General features: G+C 41.0%; 1 protein-coding gene across 1 annotated transcript; it reads right to left on the bottom strand.

Moving 5' to 3' along the window:
• Positions 1-1,192: 1,192 nt before the first annotated feature.
• B-H2 (homeobox protein BarH2) lies at positions 1,193-13,835 on the bottom strand. The gene is made up of 4 exons (XM_089474206.1): positions 12,816-13,835; positions 11,708-12,137; positions 4,336-4,585; positions 1,193-2,483 (listed from the first exon to the last, which is right to left on the bottom strand). Exons 1-4 carry the CDS (start codon positions 13,434-13,436, stop codon positions 1,862-1,864), a joined length of 1,923 nt encoding a protein of 640 aa, XP_089330332.1. The 5' UTR covers positions 13,437-13,835; the 3' UTR covers positions 1,193-1,861.
• Between the last annotated feature and the right edge of the window lie 12,907 nt (positions 13,836-26,742).

Raw genomic sequence — 26,742 nt, 5'->3', positions numbered from 1 at the left:
CTTCCTTTCGATTATCCGCCTTGATAACTTCGAGAGTCGTCTGCTTGAACCCTGTGCTTCCGAAAATCTCCAGAAGAAGAAGTCTGCAACGGTTAAATCCAGAGATTAGGCGACCCGAAATGCCTTGCTGCACTCCTTATTCCGCATTCTTAAGGCATAAGGATTAAGAGAAACTTTACATTTAAGTATTTCACCAATTTATTGGAGTGTTTTATTATAGGTAGACCCCTTCTGCTCCACTCCATCTGAATAACTTCATCTAGCAGTCCCACGTCTACATATAATCTTTGGCGTAGCCAGCACAGTAGCTCGTTCTTGTTCACTGATTTGACTTCGATCGCCCGATTCATGGGACATTCAATCGTGTATACATAGTATACATGTCGAATCAGTGTTAATTAGTCGTTCGGTTTGTGGTTACGGCAGCATCCTTTACGCACATTTGCTCAGCTCGTTCGACGCGGATGCCAATGGCTAACGAACGCTAATGGCTGCATGGGAAAAGTTTCGCACGGTCGTGCGGCACTCATAAATTTATGAGTGGCACTCGTAAAAATGCAAATCGCTGCCAGAGGGAAAAGCGCAACAAATAATCAATTTGTTACAGAGGCGCTGCGACAGGACCACAAGCAGGCGGCGGCGCCCAAGGATGCGAAGGCCCAGTTTGCATGCTCTACGCACGCAACTCGAACCCTCCTGAGGCACGGAGGACTTAGAGGACGCAATGCGTTGCGTTGGCCACTTCACGCAACAGCCGCAGTTGGAGTGGATTGACTCTAGCCTTGGAGGAGGATGGGCTCAGCCTCAGCCTCAGCCTCAGTCTCAGTTCGCCTCGTCCCGTCTTGGGGGTTGGGCCCGGGGCTGAGAGGCAGCGCAAATTGAATTCGCTTAGCCGCAACCCCGTAAATTAAGAGCAACAAGCGCTGTTGCCTTTGTCAAACGAAAGTTGCGAAAATGGCAAGCGGCAACTAAATAAGCAAAACAAACAGCAGGCCGCGTCACATACAAATTCATATCAAAGTAACTGCCCTCATCCCTCCACTGCCCCCACCCCGCCTCAATGACAGCCACCCCTTGAGGGTTGCAAGTCAATTAGAAACGATTCGAGGCAGCTCGGCGCACTCGAACGCCGCGCAATGCCGTCTTTTACGGTGAGAGCTCAGCGAGCTGCGCGTCGCCCGTGAAGAGCTGCGGGAACTTCAGTTCCGCTCAAGATTGGCAAATGTTAACAATTTGCAAGTGGCACACACAGTTTAGGGCACGGCCTTCCCAGGCCGCAGCCAGGGCCAAAATGCAACAGTTTTTCAAGAGGCTCCGGCCAAGAGACTCGTGTGTCAGCTCGCATTACGCTCAGGACGTGAAGGACCGCGACTTGACTCGGCCACTCGGCCAGCCACTCGAGCGCACAGTTGCAAAAACAAAGGCTCTCGCATCTCGATTGCTCTTTTCCAGCTCGTTCTCATTCTCGATTTCGGTTTCGATTTCGATCTCGAGTTCTCATTCTCACTCTCACTCTATCGCTCTTATTTTTTGCTCTTTTATTTGTTACAACACACAATAGACGTCTTAAGACTAGGCACAAAAAAATTATTAAATATAAGAAAAAAAATTGGTTTCAAAAAAAAAAAAAAAAAAAAAAAAAAAAATGTCCCTGCTTATGTACAAAACATTTACAAAAATGTACAAAAATCCTTTAAGCTACGTTTTAAATAGTTAGATCGAGAAAAAAAAAATACACTACGACTACATATATATTATTTATATATTGTATATTATTTATAGATCTACTTCATATTTGTTGCGAGACATTTCGTAGTCGCCCTCTGAGATCCAGCTCTGCTGCTGCGGCCGCTGCTCTGCCTCACACCTCGAGCGCCAGCTCCTCGTCCTCTTCGTCCTCATCGACGTCGACCGCTGGCAGCGCCGTCAGCGTCGTCAGCTCCCCGCGCTCCGCCTCCAGCGGCGGCGTCTTGGCGGCTGACGCCAGTGGCGCCTCCTCGGCTGGGCCGTGATCGCGGCGCGGCGGCGGGCTGCCCGGATTGAGGGGCGGACTCGGCGTCAGCAGGCGCTGCCGACTGCTGCTGCTGCGCTCGTAGTCGGCCTCGCTGTTGGCGCTCTGGCTGGTGGCCGGCGAGCGCTCGCGCGGCGCCAGCGGCGGCGCATAGTAGCCGCCCAGCATGGGCGCGGCTCCCGGCGGCGGCGGCATGCCCGGCAGCCCCATGCCCGGGGGCATGCGGCTGGGGTACATGTAGGTGGCGGGCAGCGCCGGCTTCTGCAGCGCCGCGGCGGCCGCCGCCTGCCGGTAGTAGATATCGATGGCCGAGGGCGGGGCGCCGTGCGGCGTCTGGGCCGCGGCGGCGGCTGCGTACGGCCAGGCGCTCAAGTAGGGCGTGGCGCTGCCGTAGAGCCGCTGAAAGGCTGCGTAGTTGCCGGCCTCGGCGAGCAGCTCCAGGCCCACGGCGGTCTGGCGCTTCCACTTGGTTCTGTCAAAGACAAGCGAGAAGAAGAAGAAGAAGAGAAGGAGAAAAACTCGATTAGTTGCGTGTCGAATGCTTAAAAAAACGGAAAACGAAAAACTACGAGTCGGCATTAGGCAGCAGGCCTCGATCTAAGCCAAACTAATCCGCAATGACGGCAGCCGCTGCCGCTGCCGCTGCTGAGGCTGCCTCCTGCTATTAATCATGCCGCAGAGTGCCGACTCATGCCGCTGACTGCGCGTGTCCTTGCCGCCCGCTGAGCGCCAGGACGGTCGACCGACCACTCGCCGTCGCCGTCGCCGTCAGTTGCCCTTTGCTATTGCTGTTTATATTTCGCACTTAATTGTTTTGTCATTTATCTTGCAGTCCCAACCGACGCACGCCCACCACACAGACACCAAGAGTGGAAGGCAGAGAGAGGGAGAGAGTGAACGGCCTAATTGGCCAGGCACGCCTGCACTTGCCCAAGGCGCAGCCAGAGAGCGAGAGCGAGAGCGAGAGCATCTTTGGCAAATCCTTTAATTGCGCCTAGGCGCCAGTCGAGCCTGCGTCCAGCCCGAAGCTGAAGCTGAGCTGCAATTTTCGCGCGGCCACCGGCTGCAGCTGTGAAAGTGTTTAACATTACCAAATACCCTATAGAGTTGGGCATATGCAATTTGTTAAGGCACTTGGGCCACATGACCTAAATGAAGATTTTGCCATGCTCTCTGAATCTCTTTCTCTCTCTACCTGTCTCACTCCCTTCTTGCATGATAGATTGATGGTAAGAACTATCGAATACCCTGCAGCAGGCCATATGCAATTAGTTGAGGTATTTGGGCCACATGTCTCAAATGTAGATTTTTACTATACTTTCTCTCTGTCTCTCTCACTATCTCTTACTCCCTTCTCTTTCCAAGCAGTGCAAAATAGATAAATATTTATATTCATGACATTTCATGAGATTTTACTTTACTAGAGACTATCTTCTCCTCTCCCTCTGCCTCTCCCTCACTCTTTCTATCTCTCTCTCTCCCACATTCTTTTGGCAGTGCATTGGCAAGTCGTTGTGATCGCATCAGCGAAGTCTGTTCTCAATATCCGGTTGACTTTTTGCCCACCTATGGAAGATGCTGGGACTGCGGCCAGACTGTAAATGTCTGAATCGGAGTCTGAGTTGCTGCTTGAGTCTCTTCGCCGCTTTTAATGACCGACGAAATGTGACAAGTCATTGGGCAATAATTAAAAATGAGAAAAAATACAACAGCAACAACAGCAGCAAATAATAATAAACGAGAGAAAGACAGAGAGAGAAAACGCTATTAAACGTAATAAGGCAGCGACTTTGGCAGCTATTTTTAAACAGCAGCAGCGGCAAATGCCATTGGAAATCGAATCGAATAGCGGATGACGCCGAGCAGCCCCTGATAGGCAGCACCGACAGTACATGCGCCATACGAAAGACTTAGGCAACAAACTTGCGGCGAGTGGCGAGTGGCGCACGAAAAAAGTAAACAACTCATTTAATAAACAGCAAAGCATTTTACGACTCTTGCGCAAAATGCAGCAAATTAAGCAATCAGCATAAAAACAAAACGCATAAACAGCGCCGGGCACTGATTCCGAACCGGTTCGCCGCTCGGCAGATGGGCCGACGGACAGACGGGCAGACTGGCGGATGGATTGAACCGAAACGGCTTTCGGGGGTAGCCATTAAAAGTGTTTTTATTCGAGAAGTGCGCGAAGAAATGGGCGGTTCCATAAAAGGCGCTGATTAGCTAGCTAGTTGGCTAATCCACCTTCCAAGCAAACCCTTCCCCTGCCCCTGCCCCTGTCCTTGCCTTGGCTGGCTGATCAATCAAAGGAGCCGACGACTCACCTGCGATTCTGATACCAGGTCTTCACCTGGCAGTCGCTCAGCTCCAGCTTGTTGGCCAGCTCCATGCGATCCTGCACGCTGAGATACTTCTGCCGCTCGAAGGACTTCTCCAACGTCTGCAGCTGATGGTCGGTGAAGGCGGTGCGCGCCTTGCGCTGCTTCTTGCTCAGGCTCAGCCCCAAATGGGAGTCCCCATTGGCGCTGCTGTTGCCATTCTTCATGCTATCCTCGCCGTCATCGTCTTTGCCGCCTGTTTGATTATATAAATATAGATATATTAATGTTATATGCTGTAACATGACTCTCTCTCTCTCTCTCTCTCTCGTTTGCTTAGTCTTTCTCTTTACTACATATCTATCTATATATACATTTGTCTAGCATCCGACTTGTACTTGGCTTTATGGCAAGAACACATGCAACACGAGATAAACACAACTGCGGCCTGTGGCATGCCATTGCTAATTTGCAATTAAACACTTTATGAGCACAAATTACAACAACAACAACAATGACAACACAATCACTCGATTTATCTCTCCTTTGCTGTGAAACGTGTGAAACGAAGCCTAACAAATCGCATAGCGAGTACTCAAAAAATACTAGCGAACAGACTGCTAATCCAATTTCATCACGGATCAACTTCTATTTATAAGCAATTTGCCATTTAATTGAGTTTTTCATTTTGCAAATAAACGTATTCTCAATTAAGTTGCAGCTGATGAATTTGATTGTGTCTCCATATGGAAGTACAACAGTCTCAAAATCTCATCATTTTTGCTTTCCTTTCATGCATTGCCCAACAAATCTTAATTGGTTTACTTTACAAAGATATATATACGAATCTTAGGTATAAATATAATTATTTTTTGCTTACATATGTATTTATACCTATGATATATACAAATCTATTAGCTATGGGCAATCTATAAAGTAAACCAATGTATAACTTAATGAAGAGAATGAGATCGAAGCTCAAGTAGCATGATTTAATACTAAATTTTGTACAACATAGTTTTATAATAAATACAATATTTATTTTACGAAAATAAATATAGCATATATTATAAATATTAACATTATATGATATATATGTTGTTTTTTTTTTTTTTCTTTTCTTTTCTTTAAAAATATTGAATCTCAAGGCATGAGAAAAATAAAGAATATTTTCTCGTTTTTAAAATAGTAGGATTTAGTGAAAAAGGGAAGAAAATCGGCCTTACAGTAGTCCAACTTCGTATACCATATTCTGCCTATGTCTAATACTTAGTCTACTATTGAATCTAAATATAATGCTTTGCTTTATTATGTCTTGGCATTGTCGTGGCATCGAAGCGATGAAATTCTCCCCACACTTTGATTTACTTGCCACAGCTGACCTTCCATCAATATATACACATTTGTTAAATATTATATATTCGAGCACCAATTATTTTCTATATTTTTGGTTTCTTTTGGCTTACTGAAGCCAGTCAAAAACAAACTAAATACATTTTATTTGTAAGCAATATAAACACAATACAATTATATATTGTGTATAGGCTATGTAATTATAATAATAAACACTTATTATTATTTACTATTAATTATCATTATTATTAATATTATATATTATATGATATATATTTTATATTATATATTAAATATAATATATAAAAATATAATATAAATATATATAATTCCGCCTGTGTGAATTCTGTTCAAATTTAATTTGTTTTTAATTTTTTGCATTTTCAGCTTAGCAAAACTATTAAAAATAATTGAAATTTAGAGTTTCGACTTCTTTCAAACATGTTGCTTGAACAAATAAATGATTTTAAAGCAGCAATTCACCATCCCCGCAATCATCTCTGCTCCCTCTCTCTCTGGGTCTCAAAAATAAGACAAATGATATATTACATATGATATGTAAATGATATTTTTACATTTTTTATATTATTATGATAAATAGTACCCAAGGTACAGGATTTTCCCCGCTAATGGAAACTCTCTTAAAAATAATTGATATTTCGACACCCATAAAATATTAAGCCTAAACAGATAAATGATCTTCAAGCATCCCGATCTCTGTATTACCCGCTCCCCTGCTGAACAAATTTTTAACTTTGGCAATCGTTAATACGATGCAAGCGGCTCTGGTCATCTATGCTAATCGGACGAAAATATCGCATAGTTAATAATCCCTTGATAAATATCCAAGCAGACGTTCAAGCGCACACTTGGGTATATAAAAATGTTAATAGAAAATTCGTTATATTTTTTTGCTCACTAGATTTACAGTTGCCTTCTTCTCTTTGTCTGTCTGTCCGTTTGTTGTGTGTATAGCTATCGTGTATTTCCTTTTCGCCCTTTTTAGCCATGTTTGTTGTGGCCGAGTGTGCATGCACTTAAAACCAGTCAACACACAGCTGGCAGCTGCACGCTGCACGCTGCACGCTGCTCGCAGCTAGTCGAAACTCAGGCAGCAAAACATTTCCGCAATATCTCCATCTCGCTCACAAGTAGTGCCCCCTCTCGCTCGCCGTGCATTAGTAATTAAGAGCTTGTGGCTAAACTGTATTAAACATGCTTAACTGTGCAGACAAAAACGCTGTTGGCGCACTTCCTTCTGCCTTCTGACTGTCTCAGCGCTTGGCCAAGTTTTGTTGTTGTTGTTGCTGCTGTTGCTGCTGACTGCATTTAATTGCGCATGGCAGCAACACATTTGCAATTGGCCTTTTTGCATTTTAATTAAAGCAACAACAAGTCCCATTTAGCTGCTTTGCGCGGCTCTTGTTCATTTTTGTTGCTAAACGTTTATCAGCATTTTGATAATGTGCACGCCTAAATGCAGCCAGCAACAACAGCAATAACAACAGCAACAGCAAGAGCAACTAAAAATGTAAATGCTACAATAATGCTTGCATAACGGTAACGCGATTGTATGCATTATCATATATAACTATGCATTGTGTCTAGAAATTTTGCGCTGCCTTTCCGAAAACACAAAAAATCACAAAGAAAACGAAAGACTTAGGCAACGAACTTGCTGTAGCTAAGCCGGCTATACGCAGGCGCATTAGTGTATAAGTGTGTGTATGTATTCGTGTGTGTGCACTTGCTACATGAAGTTGCTTTTGTTGTTGTTGTCGTTGTTGTTGCTGCTTTTAGCGGCCACACGCTTCGCTTGGAAGCCAACTTAAAGTTTAAGAAACGAGACGAAACAAAATATTAATTTCAATCAACGATATATGTATATACATATATAATTTTATAAATATAAGCAGAGAACAGCAACAAAGCAGAGCACTAAGAATGTGAGACGGGTGCGAGAGGGGGGTGCGGAGGGGAGAGAGGTGTGATACGAGTGTCTGCATGTCGCTGCGGATCAGCGCACAGTTCATTTGACAGACGGCGACTCAGCTCAGAGTAGCGGCTCGAATCAAGCTAAAGCTCAATTTCAAACGCGCTGCGCGCCTGCGATGCGAGAAGCTCCTTATCGTCACTCGCATCCTGAGCGATCCTGGGACGGGTCGGAGCGCTGCGGATCGGGTCGTGTCCGATGTGCAACTGTCGCTCGCACGCGTCTCAAGTGACACGCGAGTGTCACCAAAGCCCTGAGGTGAGCAACAAATTTCAGTTACGAGCAACAACAAAAACAACAACAACAACAACAACAAGAGCAACTCGAAGCGCATTCTTGTTCTGTTGCTGGCGAGCTTCGATTAGGCCATTTAAATTAACGTTGTTATTTTTTTGCGTAGCGATTATGAGGCACACAAAAAAGCAGGGCAGCCAGAAGGGATACGACTAAGTAATACCCTGGAACAATGCAATGGAAATTGAACTTGGTTTGTGCTAGTAGTAAGTAAATATAAGCTCGAAGCCGATATTTATCGATACTACAAGATATTAAGTTGCTAACAGACAATGTAAATTTTTTGAATTAAACACGTAGACCCAGTAAATTCATCAAATCGATATTTATCGATATATTATAACTTAAAGATACAAAAAGATGATATAGACTTCTTTTAGAGTCAAGTATCAACGCATCACGAATCACCGAATATATTTAGCTATGACTAAAGCAAGTTTAATATCGATAATTATATATATGTATTACATTATTTAAAAATGCAACTATATAAACTAAAATATCTATATTTATGTAGCAAGCCTGATGTAAATGTATATAAATAGCCTTGCTTGAGCTGAATATGCATTGTTAAATATGCCCAATATCTACAGGGTATATTTAATATAATAAAATTAAGGGGAAAATAATCTGTTTTTTCGTTTGTTTTTTTCTTTTTTTACTGCTTTTTTTTTTTTTTTTTTTTTTTTGTTGTTTTGTGGACTGCCTCGAAATCGAAGCTCGCAGCGTGGGCTAAAAACTCGACCCAACTGTGAAAGAGAATCGACATCCAGCTGATTATAAGCGTGTGCGAGCGTGTGCGTGTGTGTGTGTGTGTGTGTGTGTGGGCTGGGTGTTGTTATGACTGTGACTGTGGTGTGGCCAACACATTTATGGATTTTAAATTTCTTTCATTTGGCTTGTGTCTCAAATCAAAACAGAATTTCTTGAATTGACAGCGACGCGGGGCGCATTTCTCCCTCCACTCACACACCTCTCTCTCTTTCTCTCTCTCTTTCTCTCTCTCCCTCTCTGGGATGATGATGATTATATTTAATTAAGTTTAGCACAAGTCCAACGATATTAGAATTGTGCGTGAAATCGCGAATGAGTTTAAAAACGTCGGTTGATCAAATCGAATCAATAATAGGTCTAAACAGTTTAATTCGTATGAATATCGTGTCTAAATTATGATTTATAGATAGATAACTTTCTTTATAGATAAATTACTGTATGGCTAGATGAAAGTGTGACTTGATAGAACCTAATCCAATGTAACTTTGGGCTGATTGAGGTCTTTCTTTATAAATTCAACGATTATTATATTCATTTTAATTTATACTTTAATTGTATAGAAATTATCTTAATTTAATTTAATCATAATCATGTTTTGTCATTCATAAGCTCCAGTTATATTATTTTAAGCACTCTTTTGTTCATCTCCGATTGTTGGCCCTGTTCTGATTTTTATTGAGCCATAACAAAACGCTATCGCTGTCTGCCAATTAGGCTTAAATGGATTTTTTATGCTTCCCCCTTTCGTATTGTTTTATGTTTCGATAATGAAAATCAATTTCAAATTGTAATGCTGCATATGAAATCTATTGTTGTTTATGCAGAATGTCGTCAGAGCTGATTCGAATACAAAGAAATGATGTCGGCCAGAGTGTAGGGCCCAGTTCCAGTCGTTTAGCAATAGAACCGAACTAGTCAGTCGACAGATTCTGGCCCTCTCCCCCCCCCCCCCTCTCTCTCTCTCTCTCTCTCTCTCTCTCTCTCTCTCTCTCTCTCTCTCTCTCTCTCTCTCTCTGTCTCTCTCACTCTGCCATAACAGCTCACACAACTCGCAGCAAAATCAATTTCCAACGCACGTTTACGACTATTTAATAGTAATTTGTCATAATTTGCATAACGTTTAAAAGCGCTTAACAAATAAATAATAATAATAAAAAAAATTAAAAAAACACAGGCAGCAGCAACGACAACAAAAGTCAAATACAAATGCTGCTAATGGCACCAACAACAACAACAAAAACATTAAAATCAATTAAATTGTTGCATGTGAAAAGCCGTCTGAGCTCAGGTGGCAGGCAGTCGGCAGCAGGTGGCAGGTGGCACTTGACAGGTAGCCCGAGTGCATAGAACGTGGGCTTTTGCCCGAAGCTGAAGCTGTTGCCGTTATCGACGTCGATATTTGGGTGCTCTGCCAAGGATAGCTAGTTGAGCTGCAACGCATCTCATAGCAACTAACACCCCGAGCGAAAACTAAGAGTGAATGACTGAATGAAACCTCGTAATATATCCACATAATTAGAACTGTGAATAGCGCAGCCTCAGTGTTGACAGTGAATCAGTTAATCAGCTAGCAGCGGCTGTTGTTGTAGTCAGACTCATCATGTATTTATTATATATATTATTATCCACATTTCCAACTAAGCTGCATTTTTGTTTCTCTTTCTTTTCAGTTGCAACTCAGCCACAAACCGCATTCACAAGCAGCTACTGTTGCTGTTGCTGTTGCTGTTGTTGTTGCAAAGCACGTGAGCCATGCAAAGGTGGAAAAGCTTTGGGGGAAATGTGAAAACACAATGCACATCAAAAATGTATTTCATATTTGCAGCTAAAACGTTTCAGAAAATGCAGCAAACCACAATTTCCTCATTGCATACTTAATTATTTCACTTTAAATAAGCTCTACTTAGCTGAAAAACTCTTTTGAAAGTCTTAAACAATGTATTTTTGAAGTTAACTGAATTTTTATACACATAAGGAATTTGATTTATCTCTGTTATGTGTAAACTATTAATAAATGATTCCTTCTGGCAGAAGCAAAGTTCATAAAACAACATGAAATACACGAAAAGCTCGCATAAAACTCTTTAAAAGCTCATATCAAGCGCATTTTGCTCGCATAAATCACATTGTCAATTTTAAATAGTAAATTTCATAAATTACATTTTTCCACGAAAATTATAAACTACGAGATAAACTCGCATGAATCAACAATTAAAGTATTTCTATATGAAAAACAAAATCTCCTTTTGAACAAGCTTCCAATTGTCTCTCACTCTTTTTCTATAGTTCAGCTCGTTGACAGATTACAATCAACCCAATCCAATCCAAAGCTCACTTGAAATTTATTAAAGGAATACATAGACCGCATTCAAACGTAAAGCTCATTTTAAGTTCAACTTGAAAGTACCCTAAAGCTCGTTCTTAGTGTTTATCTCAATATAAATATAAAGATTATCACAAATCAGTTCCATAATTGAACTGCTCACATCTTAGGTAAAACCTAAAATTCACTGTGTTCTCTCTCCAATAAGCGTAAAACTCACTCGAAGCTCATTTTAAAAATGCCTTAAAGCTCGCCCCTTGCTTAAATTCTATTTAAAATCTAAAGCTCACTGCAAGCTCATTGAACTTTTTATAAGCCACGCAGAAAGCTCGCATAATAAAGTCCCTAAAGCATACTTAAAACTGGCCTAAAATCAGCTTGCCTAATGCTCTTCCTAATTTTATTTAAAGCCCCCTTTAGGCCAACTTGCAGTTTACTTTAACTTGGCCCAAGGCGCTGCTAACCCTAAGAGCAACACCTTCTCTCAGCGCCAAGTGTCATTTGCCAACAAATCGAAAGAGAAAGACGAGCAACAACTATCGCCTATAGACACATGCATACTACATAGATAAAATATGTATGTGTATGTGTATGTGTGTATTGCCGAAGTTTGGTTCTGTATCTATAAATCGTTAGCTTACCGCAGTCGTCGCTGTCGCTGTCATCGATGGTGCTCGCCTGATCGCCGCTGATGCTGCTGCCCGTGCCGCCCAGCAGCATGCCGCTTGTGTTCCCGCTGTTGTTGTTGATGTTGTTGTTGCTGCTCCCGCTGATGTTGTTGTTGTTGTTGTTGCTGCTGCTGCTATTATTGTTGTTGTTGCTGCTGCTGTTGCCGCCGCCGCCGCCGCCGTCCAGCGAATGGAGCACAAGGGGCGAACGCGATCGCTCATCTTGGCCATCGACAAGGCCGCCGGCGCCGCCGAGCGGTACATTGGCACCATGACGATGCAACGCCTCGAGGCGTTCCCGTTCCAGCTGCAGCTGATGGTGATGCGAATGCGGGTGCGCATGCGGATGTGGATGCGGATGATGGGCAAGCGGATGTTGCGGATGTGTGTGCGGATTCAGAGGCTGTGGCAGCAGCACAAAAGGAAAACCCCCAATGGGATATATATATTATTTAGATGGAGTAATAGAACAGATGTTATAGGTAAATTAGCTCGCTATATATAAAGTTATCTTGGATAAAGTGGAGCAGAGATTTGAGTGACGAGAGCTGTGAACCATTCCTAGATTTCTATTTAAATTGATACACTAATAGAGAACTATGAAATCGAATGGGAATTCAGGAATTCCTAACCCTTGATGCAATGCGAAAATACTTCCCTAACTTTCACTATTGATGTCTGCATACTGCTCAAGACTTTTGCGGATAAAGGAACAGACTGAGGAATGAAGAATTTTGAACAGAGTATACTCCACAAATAGGGCTAAGAGCAGACTGAGGAATAAGGAACTTGAGGCATGAGGAATTTTGAACAGAGGCAGTGTACACAAATGGGGCTGAGAGAACTTGACTTGCTTGAAATTACCTAAATAAAACTAAAGTCTAACTGGAGATATACAGCTTATCGGCTTATCATAGGGATTTCCTGTCTTCCTAGTCCTTACCTCCGCACCTCAGACCGCAGAGTTGAACTGATTGTCAGTCAAGTTGAGTCTATGCTTCTATGCTCATTAATTCTCCCTCTCTCTTCTCACACTCACTCATTTGATTGATTGACTGATTGACTGGCTTCGCTCACTCACCGTATTCCATGGGGCTGCTGGGTGGCAGTCCTTGGTCAGCGGTGGCGAGTTCTCGCGTCCCGCCTGCCTGGCGAAGCGATGTAGATGTGCGTGTGGATGCTGCTGCTGTTGCTGCAGCACCGCATAGTGGCTGGGCGGGAAGTGGGCCAGCAGTGGCGCCACATGATGATACTGCTCCCGCTCCCTCTCCCTCTCCCGCTCTCGTTCCCTCTCCCGCTCCCGCTCACGATCGCGCTCACGTTCGCGCTCGAAGCGCAGCAGCTGCTGCTGCTGGGCCAAGTAGTGCTGCAGTGCCGCCTGCTGCTGGACTTGCTGCTGCGTCTGTTGCGCCTGCTGCTGCTGCTGGTGCTGCTGATGCTGATGCTGTTGCTGTCCATCTCGAATGGGCGGCGGCGCGTAGCAGTCCTCGGGCGGACTGGCCGAGCCGCGTCCGGCGGCAGCCGCCATCGCAGCAGCGGCGGCAGCAGCAGCGGCTGCCGCAGCGGCACTGCCGGCCAATATGTCCGTGATCATGAAGCGGGAGCGCGGCGCCTGCGTGGCCGAGGGCGAGGTCGTAAGGGTGCCCGGTGTGTCCCCAACGGCTGCCGTAGTTGTGGACATTTCCGGTGGCATTGTGGTCATGTGGTGGCGCCGACTCCTTCACTTGTCTCGCTCCCCCACTGAGCTTTGCCGACGGCACAAACCAATATTCAAATAACAATAACAATAAAAAAAAATAATACAATTGGCAAGATATTCACGAATAACGGCGCTTCTTTATGTTTATTTGTGCTTGGCACTCGCGTCTTTTCTATCAGCGCGCTGTAACTTTGTCCGCTGTTCTTTCTGTGTGGCACAAGAACCGAAACGAAACAAAACGAGACGAGACGATACGAGACGTGAAACGGCGAGACGAGACGAGCCGAGCTCAACAAAAGCCGTGAGAGAACCGCTCGCCTTTGGCTTTCAACCGAAACTGAGCCAAGCAGCGGACACAACGGGCAACTGCTGCTGCCGCTGCTGCTGCTATTGCTGCTGCTGCTGGCGGCTGTTAACGGCCAAAACAAAAACACGTATAAAAAAAGTGGGGAGAACAGACAACAAAAGCAAACAAACCAGGCGACTGCTCAGCGCGCGCACCTGTCGTCGTCTCGCTCACACACACCCGCGTGCTCAGCTCTTGGCCGAGGTGAGTTTCCCATGGTGTGTTTGTTGCTGTTGTTGTCATCTATTGCCTGCATTTATTGGTCGTAATTGGCAGCAATTGACATTCATTAGGTTTCAATCAGCGCCAGCGCTCTCTTTCGCTCTCTCTCTCTCTCGCTCACGTTCGCTTGCTCTCCCGCTCTCTCAGTGGTTGTGTACTCGCATTTGGCAATGGCCGCGACGCTGTGAGCGCTGGCTGCCAAACATAACAGTTAGTTGGCGTGCCATAAACATTTTATGGCAAAGCTATTGCTGCTAGCAGACATTGCCATTGATTGTTGCCGTGCGAATGACATTTTAGCTGCTATAAAAATCGCACACACTGGCATTTTAGTCGCTATAAAAGTCTACACTGATATAACACTACTAATTAATTGCATTGCGAGTTTTTTATAGCAACTGCGCGAAACTCAACACCAAACCGAGCAGCTGCTGCTCTCGCCATGCTGCCGTCGCTTTTGTTGTTGTTGCTGTCGTTATTGTTGCTGTTGTTGTTGCTGTTGAGGATGCTGCCACCCTGTTGTACAAACGTGTATAATCCAGCATCTGTAAGCTCCGCCCCAATAAACTGGTTAATACACACGCACAGCATACAGAGAGACAACTCACGCACTCGCTCTCACCACAGCCTATATAGCGTGCCTGCTTTAACACATGTCTGGGCCGCTACACCAAAGGGGCTGTCTGGATGGCAGGCTCTCTGCTGCGAGCAGTTGCCTGTATGTATATATATATGTGTGTGTGTGTGTGTTTGCTTGTGCATTTATGGGCGTGTGTGTGGCTGTGTGCGAGTGTGCTAGTATGCTAGTGTGAGTGTCTTTTGTTATTTTTGCGCTTGTTAACACTTTTTGTTTGGCATTTAAACAGTAAATTGGCAGCAGTTAAATGATGTGCGCTCTCTCTCTTTCGCTCGCCCGCTCGTACGCCATCAGCCGTCCCGCTCTCGTGCACGTACACACGAGCATGCATAGTTTCTCGTGTAGTAGTTGCTTAGTATCGATGTCAATTTGCTGCCTAATGTGCAAGTGAATGAGTCTGGCAACTGGATCGGGTACATAATATAAGAGCAAAGCTCTGGCATGGAGGCTGAGGCTCGATAGAGAGAGGGCAGTGGCCCGGCGCGCTCTGGGCGGATGCCGAGATGCTGCTGTTGTTGTTGTTGTTATTTTGATGATGGAGTTTCGCTTGGAGCAACTGCAGACTGCAGTTGTTTTTGTTGTGGGTTGTCGTTGTTGTTTTGTCTTTGTTGTTATTACTTTTAAAAATGGCTTCATTACAAATGACTACAATTGGCGCTGCTGTTGCTGCTGCTGCTGCCGTTGCTCATATTGTGCTGTACATCTTATTATTGCTTTGCATACGAAATGCCCAAATATGTGTGCGTAAATGTGTGTGTGTGCGTGTGTGTGCATTTACATACTGAATGTATTGACCCACTATTGTTATTCTTGTATTTGCTGATTGTGTTTGACTCTTGTTGTTGAATCTTATAAATTGATCGAAACAAGCAGCCAATATCCAGAATAATAAGAATATCGTTAACATATTTAAGAATATACCTACATATGTAATATATATTGATATAAATATACCATCAGTATAGCGCAGCGAAATTGAATTATTTATATAGCCCTCAATATGGCTACCAGAGTTACCAAATTCTTATTTGTTGGCTGAAAAAGGCGTGTTCTTTAGGAAACCAAACTAAATGACGAGGAAAATACAAAATTAAAGCTGACTGTGATCATCTCCTATTTATATATTATAATATTAAGATAATATTCGATTTTGCTTATTTTTTATTAGTAATTACGTAATTATGTAGGTAGAATAGATAGGCGATCCACATTAAAAGAAACATAACCCTCGCATCAATTGCTTTATGCAAATAAACAAAGAATTGATGCATAAGCAAAATTTCCAAAAACCTAAAGAAATATTTTCATATAATACTAAATAATAATAAATATATACACACTCCAAAATTAAGAACATAAAACAGTCTATACTCTATGAAAAGAAACACGCTTGAAGTAGGCTTCAATATATTATATAAAATATATAATATAATATTATATTATACAATTTTTAATGTTCACATGGGTATATTTGTATATTATATATAAATACATTATTATAATTATTATTACCGACAGTTCAGCCCGGAAGGGGTTGAGTTTGAACTCAGTATTCCCCTACGAATTGCAGTTTTGGGATTCAGATATTCAGAATTTTCAGAATGACAAAGGGCTTTTGAAATTGAATTATTCGCACCATAATACTTAAACTCATATTGAATACAGCTCAGACAATTGAAGTCACGAATTTGAAGTCTGAACGTAAAAGTCCTTGAGAGAACAGTTCATTCGAGTGACTTAAATATCATTGATAACAGTTGAGAATAATTTTGATTATAAATGTAGCAAATACATATATATTGCTGCTGAAAAAACCTTCCCTCTTGAATAAAATTTTTGTGGATACTATTATACTATTCTATAAGCCTCTAAGCTTGATTTCTAAGAAGAATAACACTATAGATTACTTAAAATAAATTATAGAAAATACTTGGTTATCGCTGAAAATGGAAATTCAAAATATTTGCTCTCCCTCTCAATCTCTCTCTCTCTCTCTATCTACTACCTTTTCTTCACCTCGAACTCGTAAGAAAAACATATTGAAAATATTACAGAGTCCGCAAATACGCACATCTCTATACCATCCATTAAAATACTCATAAAGCATGCGACATCGAAACAAAAATCAAGCTCAAATGGGGGCTGAGTTCCATGCGCTCAACCAAAGGCAGAGACAGATATTTCAAGAAATCTAATCAGCAAGTCGCCCTGATCAAGAATATCTGCCACGCCCCCTTCTGCCTATTGCATAAATCTTCAAAATATATGTATGTATTAGAGCTAGAACTCCCAAGTTAAACATGGTATAGGCTATAGATCTTGTCAAATGGAGAATTGATTCTGTTATCAGACCTTCATTTTTCGTCTGCAATATTTGGATTTACATATGCTCTTTTCTTTAGCTTATCTTCATTTCCAGTTGTTTTCTATAATTCAAGAGTCGCTCTTTAAAGAGATTTTCACAGATCTCAGAGTTGAACTATGGGGAGCAGAGAGCCTAGACTACAAGATTAAGCTCTTTGTTTATATTTATTGAATGCAGTATGTATTTTGTTTATATGTACATGTATTTGATTATACTCTTACTATTATATAGCAATGGATTAAGATAAAAAAGCTAGACAAACTTATTCAGTAGATAATGTCTCCATATGGCTGACTTTCTAGGCTCTCTAATAGATATATTTGTATGGAAAGTTTGCCGCCATTTTGTTTTGAGTGATTCGCATGAGTTTGTGCTCCTCCGTTCTTGCGTACCGCCCCTCTCCTCTCAGCTCTGCTCTCACGAAAATTAATACAGAGCCGCAATGGCAGTTCATTAAAAATGAAAAAAGCCAAATAAAATAAGAGATGAGAAAATGTTCACACTCGTCCCACAAGTTATTTAAAAAGACATTAAAAATGACACATGATGTGCAGACGTGACAGCACGGCTGGTGGTGAGAGTGGTGCGAGAGGCGCAGGTGTGAGTGGTGCAGGTGTGAGTGCTGGCCAGTGATTGCGTGGACTCATTAAAGTGGCTACAAAATGCCCCACTGCCCATTAAGGGCTACCCGATTGATGCTTGGTTAGCTGCGTGTAAATTTCACACCGTTGCTTGCTTTTTTTTTTCGTTCATTTCTTGTTTTTAATTAGGTCTTGGCACTCAGTCAGCGCTGAATGCCGGCAGAGCTAACGGTTAAAGCAACCAGTCAGCCAGCCAGCCAGCCAGCCAGCCAGCGAGTGGGCCGACCAACCACCCACAGCTACCCCCAAGGGATGCGCTTAAGTGGCTATGGAATGGGCCTGGGTTATGGTCTTTGAAGGTGTCGTAATAGCACTCAACTCGCTCTGATTCCAGATAAAAAGGAAGGCAGACTGAGAGCGAGAGCGAGAGAGAGAGAGAGAGAGAATGAGTGCATGGGCAAGGGGTGGGTGCGCAGCAAAGCGAGGGGAAACGCTTCAACACAAACAAATTAAAAAGCACTTAACAAACGAGCAGCCGCTGAGAAGGCGAGCCCAGGCAGCTCCTCCTGCTCCTGTCAGGCGCCGCTGCTCCCGTTGCGTGAGCTATTCGGCCGAAGATCATTTAGAGCTCTGTCAACGCCGCGAGCCGAGCTAAGCTGGAAGCTGGAAGCTGTGAGTTGAGAGTCGAGAGCTGAGCACTGTGAGCCAAGCTCGTAAATTTCGAGACATTGGCCGTGGCGTGTGGCGTCAGTCAAAGCGAATTCAAATTGCCCAAGTTAACATCCTGTTGCGGCGCGATTTGGAGAACTGAAAATGGGGCCGCTTCTTAATTGAGGTTTAACACAACATTTACCGCTTTTTGCTAATCGCCTTGAAGCCGCCGCCGCCGCCGCCGCCGTCGTCAGGGTGTGTCGAGACCAGATCTGAGATTCCGTTTCGGATCTAGGTGCCAGGCCCTGAGCCAGAGCTAACCCCTGACCAGTACGTGATTTCATTCATAAAAATCGCGCTCTCGCTTCAGTTTTGGTTTCTGTTTCGGTTTCTGTTTCGGTTTCTGTTTTGGATTCGGCTTAATAACAACACGTCATGTCATTTCATTTTCGACCAGGGTCTCGGCCAGCGTCTCCCAGGCAATTCCTCAATCCACAAATATCCGAGCTCCCCTTCCTCCTGTCCCCATAATTTGGATACCCATTGAGAAATGTTTATCACGCAATGTCGCGTCTGTGTTTTCTTTTCTTCTTCTTCTTCGTCTTCTTATTTGCGGCTCCTTTCATCAATATTCAATGTTTGTTGTTGTTGCCTGTTGAATTTGCTGTTGCTGAAGCAACTTAGCGTATTTATATTTAATAATATTGACGTTTGCCCCACATTGCTGGACCCTCGTTAGAAACAAGCGCGCCTAATGAAACTAACAAATTTTTTAATGAATTTTGATTTATTCCAGCATGTCAATTATATCTCAAGTATATATAAACATGAGTACATTCATATCTGACATGGGTATTTAAAAAAACATGCACATATATACATATCTTAATAATTACCCATATATAATATCAGTATTTAGTATCTACTATTTGTAGACTATCTTAGGCTTCTCTGTTTTGATTCATATGATAACGTTTTTCAGAGTACCCATTAAAAGATCTATAAATAAGCAATATTTGTATTGAGATGACAAAATAAAATAAGAGCTAGAGTCTTTAAGTTATATCTGGCTCATATTTAGGCATTTCAGGAAGAAGAATTGACATCAGAACTCGGCTAAAGTGAAATTATTGAATGATAATTATTGTAAATTGTATAAGTATTATTGTATATTGTATGAGCTTCTATTCTGGACGCATTTTACTCATCATACATATTAAAATGTTTTAGAATTTCACATAATAAATAATGATGTATGTATATTTAGTAATTAAATTAAAATAATCAAAACGTTGAAACCAATTGAATACTTTTTTAACAAATTTTATTATAATTTTAAAAAATTATTTATTGATAAATATATAATATAATAGAAATTCGTTTAAAAAAAAAATGTTTAAAAAAAAAAAAAACTTTACATTTAATGAATGAACAGGCTTCATGCCGAAATGTCTTAAGCGCATGTGCCCGACTACGAAATACCATAGAGTGCATTTGACAGCTTATGCTTACTGACATTAAATATTAAGATAGAATTTGGTTTACTAAAGTATTGTGTCCTACACTATAAATTCCAAACATTATATTTATTTAATGCTATTGACAAAGCTAGAGACTACTAAAGTATACATTACTGATACTTAAGAAATACTAACCATTCATTACATATATACACATACATACATATATGCATTTGTATGGATATACCAACTTTCCAGCAGAGGAATACTAACATTTCACTAGAGGAAGCACATGCAAGCACCAAGTCCTACACTCAATGCAGTTTGTACTAACATTTCACGAAAGGTGTACTAACATTTCAATAAAAGAGGAGTGCAATATCCTCTATGTTAAGTAGCATATGTCTGTTAACACTAAATGCATTCAACGCAATTTTATACTAACATTTCATTAGAGGTGTCGACGCGCTTGGTGAGATGTCAGTAGAAAGTCGATGTTAACTAGCGCATATTAACACTAGCCGTAGGTCCTACACACATTAGAGGGGAAATTCAAATTCATGCGCTGCCCGTGGGGCAAACGTTTTGGTTGTTTCACATTTTGTAAATTATTTATGGGTGCGTTGGGGGCGATTTGGCTGTGCCTTATCGCTAGTTATATATCACTATGACAAAACAAAGAGCGGTCAACAAAGGCGAAGACAAAATCGTACAAACCTTAACACAGCAATAACAAAAGCCAAGCCACACACGCACACAGACACACACCACGCACGAACACAAACACAGTTACAAACTTTTTCCATATGTATCTTTGGGTCTTTGTTCGCAGCTCTTCTCTATCAACCAAATGGGCCGTGACCAATGACAACAACAACCACCACAACAACAACAACAACAAATGAGTTGAAGGCGATAAATGTACCAAGTTGTATGCTAATTTTGCGATCTCTGTGGGCCACATGCATACATAAATACATATGCATGTATGTATATGCATAAAAAGCCGATAGATGCGACGATAGATGGATGCACTAAAGGTGAATCAAACGAGCGAACGAGCGACAAGCAACAAATAGAAATTAAATTAAATCAATTTAAATATAGCATAAAATAAAAGTACAAAATCATGTTTCTCTAAAAGGCGACAATATAAACCAAAGCCAAAAGCAAACGCAAAAGCAAAGGCAACGCACGACAACAACAAATCCACATGAAGATTAAGTCAAAGAGGAGATAGATAGTAAGACAAACGGTTCCATTGGCTATCCCCCTCTCGCTCCTTCTTCAGCTTGCTGTGCCTGTAGCGCGCGCGCGCTCGCGCACACACAGATAGAGCGCACTGTATTGAAATGAGTCGAGTTGATATTTATCGCTGCACTAAATCGCCGCACTAAATCGCCGCAATCGCGCGCTATCGCCGCATTCGCTGCACAATTTGTGAAATTAATTTACAGCTTGAAGTCGTGAATTGCACTTAAAATGCGCATAAAACGCGTCAAGCAGCGCTAATTATGACCAAATGACAACGCCAGCAGTAACAGCAGTTTTAAGAGGACACGCACACACACACACACACACACACACACATGCACACACTGGTACAGTGCAGCCTGGCCTGCCACCCACTAAAATGAGTTGATTGTCACATGCAGCAGATAAGTTAAAAGTGCAACAGAAATTGCGACCAGCCACGGGGCAGGGGCATAAATCGCAGCACTCGCTCAAAATCTTATCGCGAGAACACATCAAAAGTCAAAGTTTTTGCTTAACAGCAAACTACAACAACAACAACAAAAGCAAGAGCAAGAGCAAGAGCAACAACAAAAGCCTCCACTCGACAATATTTTTCATGCTAAAAGACTTTTAAGCTGTCAACGACGGCGCTCATAAAAATCGACCACCAAACTGCAGACAGCTGGACAACTGCAGCATTGCAACTTGCCATGTTGCCAAGTTGCCAAGTGGCCAAGTGGCCAAGTGGCCAAACTGCCAAGCTGCCAAGTTGCTCAACAGCGTCAAACTGTCTACCATTGTTTTTAGCATTTAATGTGGCCCGAACGAACTGCTTGGCATTTGGCCATCGCCCGCTGACCAGGCTGACCAAGCTCGTGCATATGTATGTATGTACCTAGCCCAGGATCATGTCAAGAGATTAGCCGCAGAGTGCAACGCAGGCCACACACACATACACACACGCGCACGAACTTTAGCTAGTTCATTTTCCTATCGAGCTTCTGCTTGACTCTCGCTCTGCCACTCTCTCTCTCTCTGTCTATCTTCCTCTCTATGTTAAAATAAAGAGAGCAAAAGCTCACAGCAGAGAGCAGAGTGAACTTGCATACACCGAGTGTAATGCAAGAGATATAAAAAGCAAGCATCCAACATGCAGCGAGAGTGGGAGGTTTTTGAAGTTACCTGAGATTGATCTATGTATTAGTCTTGAGCCCAACTCAATACTGAACAGCATTTTTTATCAGGGACCGTAACGATTATAAATTTTATAGCAAAAAGTTAAAAAATAAGAATTACTTTTTCAGTAATTAAAAAAAAAATTATTTTCAATTATTATAAATAATTTAATATCAAGAATAATTTAAATTTAATTTAATTTAATACATATCAAAAATAATTTAAAAATCAAAAATAGTTATTACAGATCAATTTTTATATAAAAATCAAATCATAACTCTTATTTTCAATTTTTATAATAGAAATTAAAAATAAGAGCTATAGCTTAATTAATTAATTATAAAAATTGAAAATAAAAATTGAATTGAAATATCTCTATAGCTAAAGAAACTAGATCATATATTTATATATATACATATATGATCTACGCATTTATAGTTAATTTTTTTATACAGTCTTTTTTATAGTAAAGCATAAGATATTAATAAAAATTAATTAGTGAATTATAATTATAAATAATTAATTATATATTATAATATGATATTATTATATTAATTATATATATAAATTAATTATATATTTAAAATAAAATAAATAAATAAAAATTAAATTTAATAATCAATAATTTACTTAATTTATTATGAAAATTGTTATATAAATTATAATAAAATAAAGCGCAAAATGATACGACTTTGAAACATTTCGAATAATTACATACATACAGCCGATGATGTTTACCATCGAATGATGCTACCTGAAGGATATACGAATTGCACAGAGCATTGGCTCAGCATTTATTATGTTATACTAGTAAGGTGATCTTACGTATGTCCTTTTAAGATTGGTTATAAGGTGATCTTATGTTTTTATTTTATATTGAGGAAAAACAGCGTTTTACAAAATTCTTCTGTACGGGTAGTGAAGGCCGTCCCTTGGTGGAGGCCTTATGCCGCAGCCCACTGACTCCTATGATATTAGTAATAAAATTACCTCATGATATATGCCCATGTATTCATATCTAAATAAAAAAGATTATGTAATAAACATATACATTTATCTTATGTTATTTTAATCTACTATTCACATGACATTCGAATATTATAAAAAGTGAAATAAATGTGAATTTCGGGCAAACAGATTCAAATAACTTCCTAACATGCCGGAAACTCGTAGCAAGAAGTCCCTCTTGCCATTCCTATAGAACTTACCCCTTCTGTCGCGCCCAGTTGGGCTGCCCCCTCTCTGCCCATTATCCAGTCAAGTGATGGAAGGTTGAGCGCAACAACAACAACAAACAATTAAGTCAGAGCTGGAGATGCTCATGTAACAAGTTGACATCCACACGTGCCACAACTGCCTCTCTATGTGTGTGTGTGTGTGTGTGTGTGTGTAGAAGATGGTGACAATTGCCAATGGCTGGGATGTAATTCCCAATCTATGAATAACAAATAGGCCCGTGCCAGGCAGCGACTCGAGGCCCCCAAACAAACTAAGCAACAAGCAGATGGGCGAGCGAGCAGCGGCAGAGGGCAGCGCATGTGGGCGGGGCAGGGGCTAGTGTTGCTGCTGTTGCGAGCAAATCAAATCATAATATGAATTTTAAAACAAGCAAAGCAACAACAGGCTTGTTGTTGTTGTTGTTGTTGTTGTTGTTGCAGCTATTGGTGTTTGGATAGGCAAATGCAATTTTACAACGTGTTATTACATGCAAACGTTTGACTGAAGGCGGCATTTGTGCTGAATGGGGCGGAAACGGATGTGATGTGCCGCCATTGCCACCGCCACTGCCACTGCCACTGCCATTGACGTCGCTGCCATCATTGGTATCGTCGTCCTGCGCCGTCCTGTGTCGCCTCTCCATGTAAGTCGTCTGCTTGTTGTGCCCTTGCTGAAATGAGATGGCATGCATTATGCTGGAGGACATACGCTTTGACGCCTTTTGATTTGATTGTCTGTCGCATCAGCACGCGACACGCCCCCACTTTTCAACTCCCACCAGCTCTCAGCCCCTCTCTCTTGCCCTCTCGCTCGGCCAGGAGTCCCACAGGCCTGAGCGACATTTGTAATTCAAGTCAAGTTGTTGTTGCTGTTGTTTCTGTTGTTGTTGTTGTTGTGAAGGACTACGGATTATAATTTCTTTTCCGTTTCAATGCATTTCATTTCCGTGTCCAACGCACGAGCTGATTCACACACACACACACAAACAGACAGCACACACATACATGTTTGTGTGTCTTTGCATTTTTGACTCAATTATAATTTTTCATGCAAAAATGAGCGCTGAGTGTCGCAGTCAACATGCATAAGTAACGCTACTTGTAATCTGATTACGTAACGTGATCAAATTAAAATGCATATAAGTATTCATCATGGAGGACCAACACACTCACTCGCACTCACACGTCGTCAACTGTCACTCATTTGTATGCATAATTTGAAATCGAATGCAAATGAAATGTGGCATGCTGTATGTAGATAAGTCGAATCTCATGTAAGACTCCGTATAGCCAGATAGGCTATATACATATGTACATATGTATATGCATGTATGTATGCATGCTCCATCAACAATCCATTTAATCAAAGTGCATAAACAAAAACAAAGTGCAAGGCGAAGATGGCTCTACTAATATCAGATGCCCCTATCTCGATTGAGAAAAAGCTAAAGATTTTGGATTGATTAATACATATTTTCAAGATAACTGATACTTTATTGTAATATAGCAGCCCATTTCTTTTGTATTCACACCTCATCCCTGATATCTAAATAGTAAAATAACCATGAAACAATTTCGCTTTTCTGTAATATTATAGAGTCGTTTCATGACTTACATACAATAATACACTGGTCGATATAAATATAAATATGAATAAAACTTTTAAATGACTTTATCTTGTTAATTCTTCCTCTTGATATACAAACAATAGATACATAAATTATTATTATTTTGCATTTTGTTTTATTATTATTATTATTCTTTAAATCAATTATTTATCATGTATATTTTTTTAAAATCCTTAAGACTTCTGTACTTGAAGGTTTACTAACACCACAAGTGAACCAAATATTAGTGAATTTTAAAATATAAATACCTATTTTCGTTGTTTTCAACAGCAGGTGGCAGGAACCGCAATAAGAGTTACGCATTTAAAAAAAATGAGGGTCAAAAGAACTCCCGAGAAGAGAGAGAAAAACACACATAAGGATTTCTGTTATTGCGAATTCAAAAAAAGAATAAACTTTTATTTGTAATTTTTTCTAAAAAAAAATTATATTTAATTAAAATAATTAAAATTGATTTTTATGATAACAATCAAAAAAAATTATTTCAGAACAATTTTTATATAAAAATCAAATCATAACTCTTACCTTTGATTTTTATAATAAAAATCAAAAATAAGAGTTATGATTTGATGTTTATTATAAAAATTGAAAATAAAAATTGAATTGAAATATCTCTTGCACTAAAGGAGATAGATCATATATTTTTATACCCTGAACCCATTTTCAATGGGAAATCAGGGTATAATGGTTTTGTTGAAATGTATGTAACAGGGAGAAGGAGGCGTGGCAGAACCCACAAAGTATATATATTCTTGATCAAGGTGACGAGCTGAGTTGATTTGGCCCTGTCCGTCTGTCTGTCCGTCTGTCCGTATGTATGAACGCGTCGATTTCAGAAGATATAAGAGCTAGAGACTTCAAATTTTTTTTAAAATGTCCGTAATTACAGCGCGCATATCAAGTTTATCATTAAAATTCGATAACTCATCCCGATCTTTTTTTATCGATAAAAAACCTTATCGAAAACCAGTTATAAAATTATATCTTCTACACCTTTATTGCTAGAGTCTCCAAATTTTTAATGTATGCTTATATGCAATTTATACAATTTCGGTTTTTGTTAAAATTTACCCCCCACCCTTAAATTCACCCCCTCACCCTCACTTTTGTAAAAAGCGTATTTCAAATACTAGAGACTTGTGCTTTGGCAATTACATGCATATCTATGTTATAATCATAATCTGAAAGTTTCATGAATGATCGTACGTCCATAAAAAAAGTTATTAAACAATTAAATTCTCATAGTAAGCGCACACTGCAGCCCATGCGTGTTTATGCGTGGGTGCTTGTGTGTGTATGTGTTTGTGTATGTGTGTGTATGTGTTTGTGTATGTGTGTGTGTATGTGTATGTGTGTGTGTATTTGTTTGTGTATGTATGCGTGTGTGTGTGTCTGTATGCGTGTGTGTGTATGTATGCCTGTGTGTGCGTACGTGCCTGTGTGTGTGTGTGTGCGTGTTTCTTGTGTAAGCTGAAAGACGCGAAAAATTATTGAAATATCTATTGCTCCAAGGGTTCAGGGGATCTCGTAGTCGAGCAGTCTCGACTAGAGCTTTCTTACTTGTTATATATATATATGATCTACGCATTAATACCTTTCATTTGATGTATAATACGTAAGTAAATATGTACATGTATATGCGCATATACATATATATTTAATTATCTGCTAGGCTCTTGCCCATTGCACTCGCCCTGTGCACTTACCCGTACCTATTCAGCAGGTAAAGTGAGGGGGAGACAGATGCAAATAAAGCATAATCACTGTATATTTGTACATACACATGTTTA

This window comes from Drosophila arizonae, chromosome X, assembly GCF_054131065.1.
Source record: "Drosophila arizonae isolate 15081-1271.41 chromosome X, UAZ_ARI_1.0, whole genome shotgun sequence".
NCBI lineage: Eukaryota > Metazoa > Arthropoda > Insecta > Diptera > Drosophilidae > Drosophila > Drosophila arizonae.
Note: the sequence above shows the minus strand (reverse complement) of the source record. Positions and strands in the feature narration are given on the sequence as shown.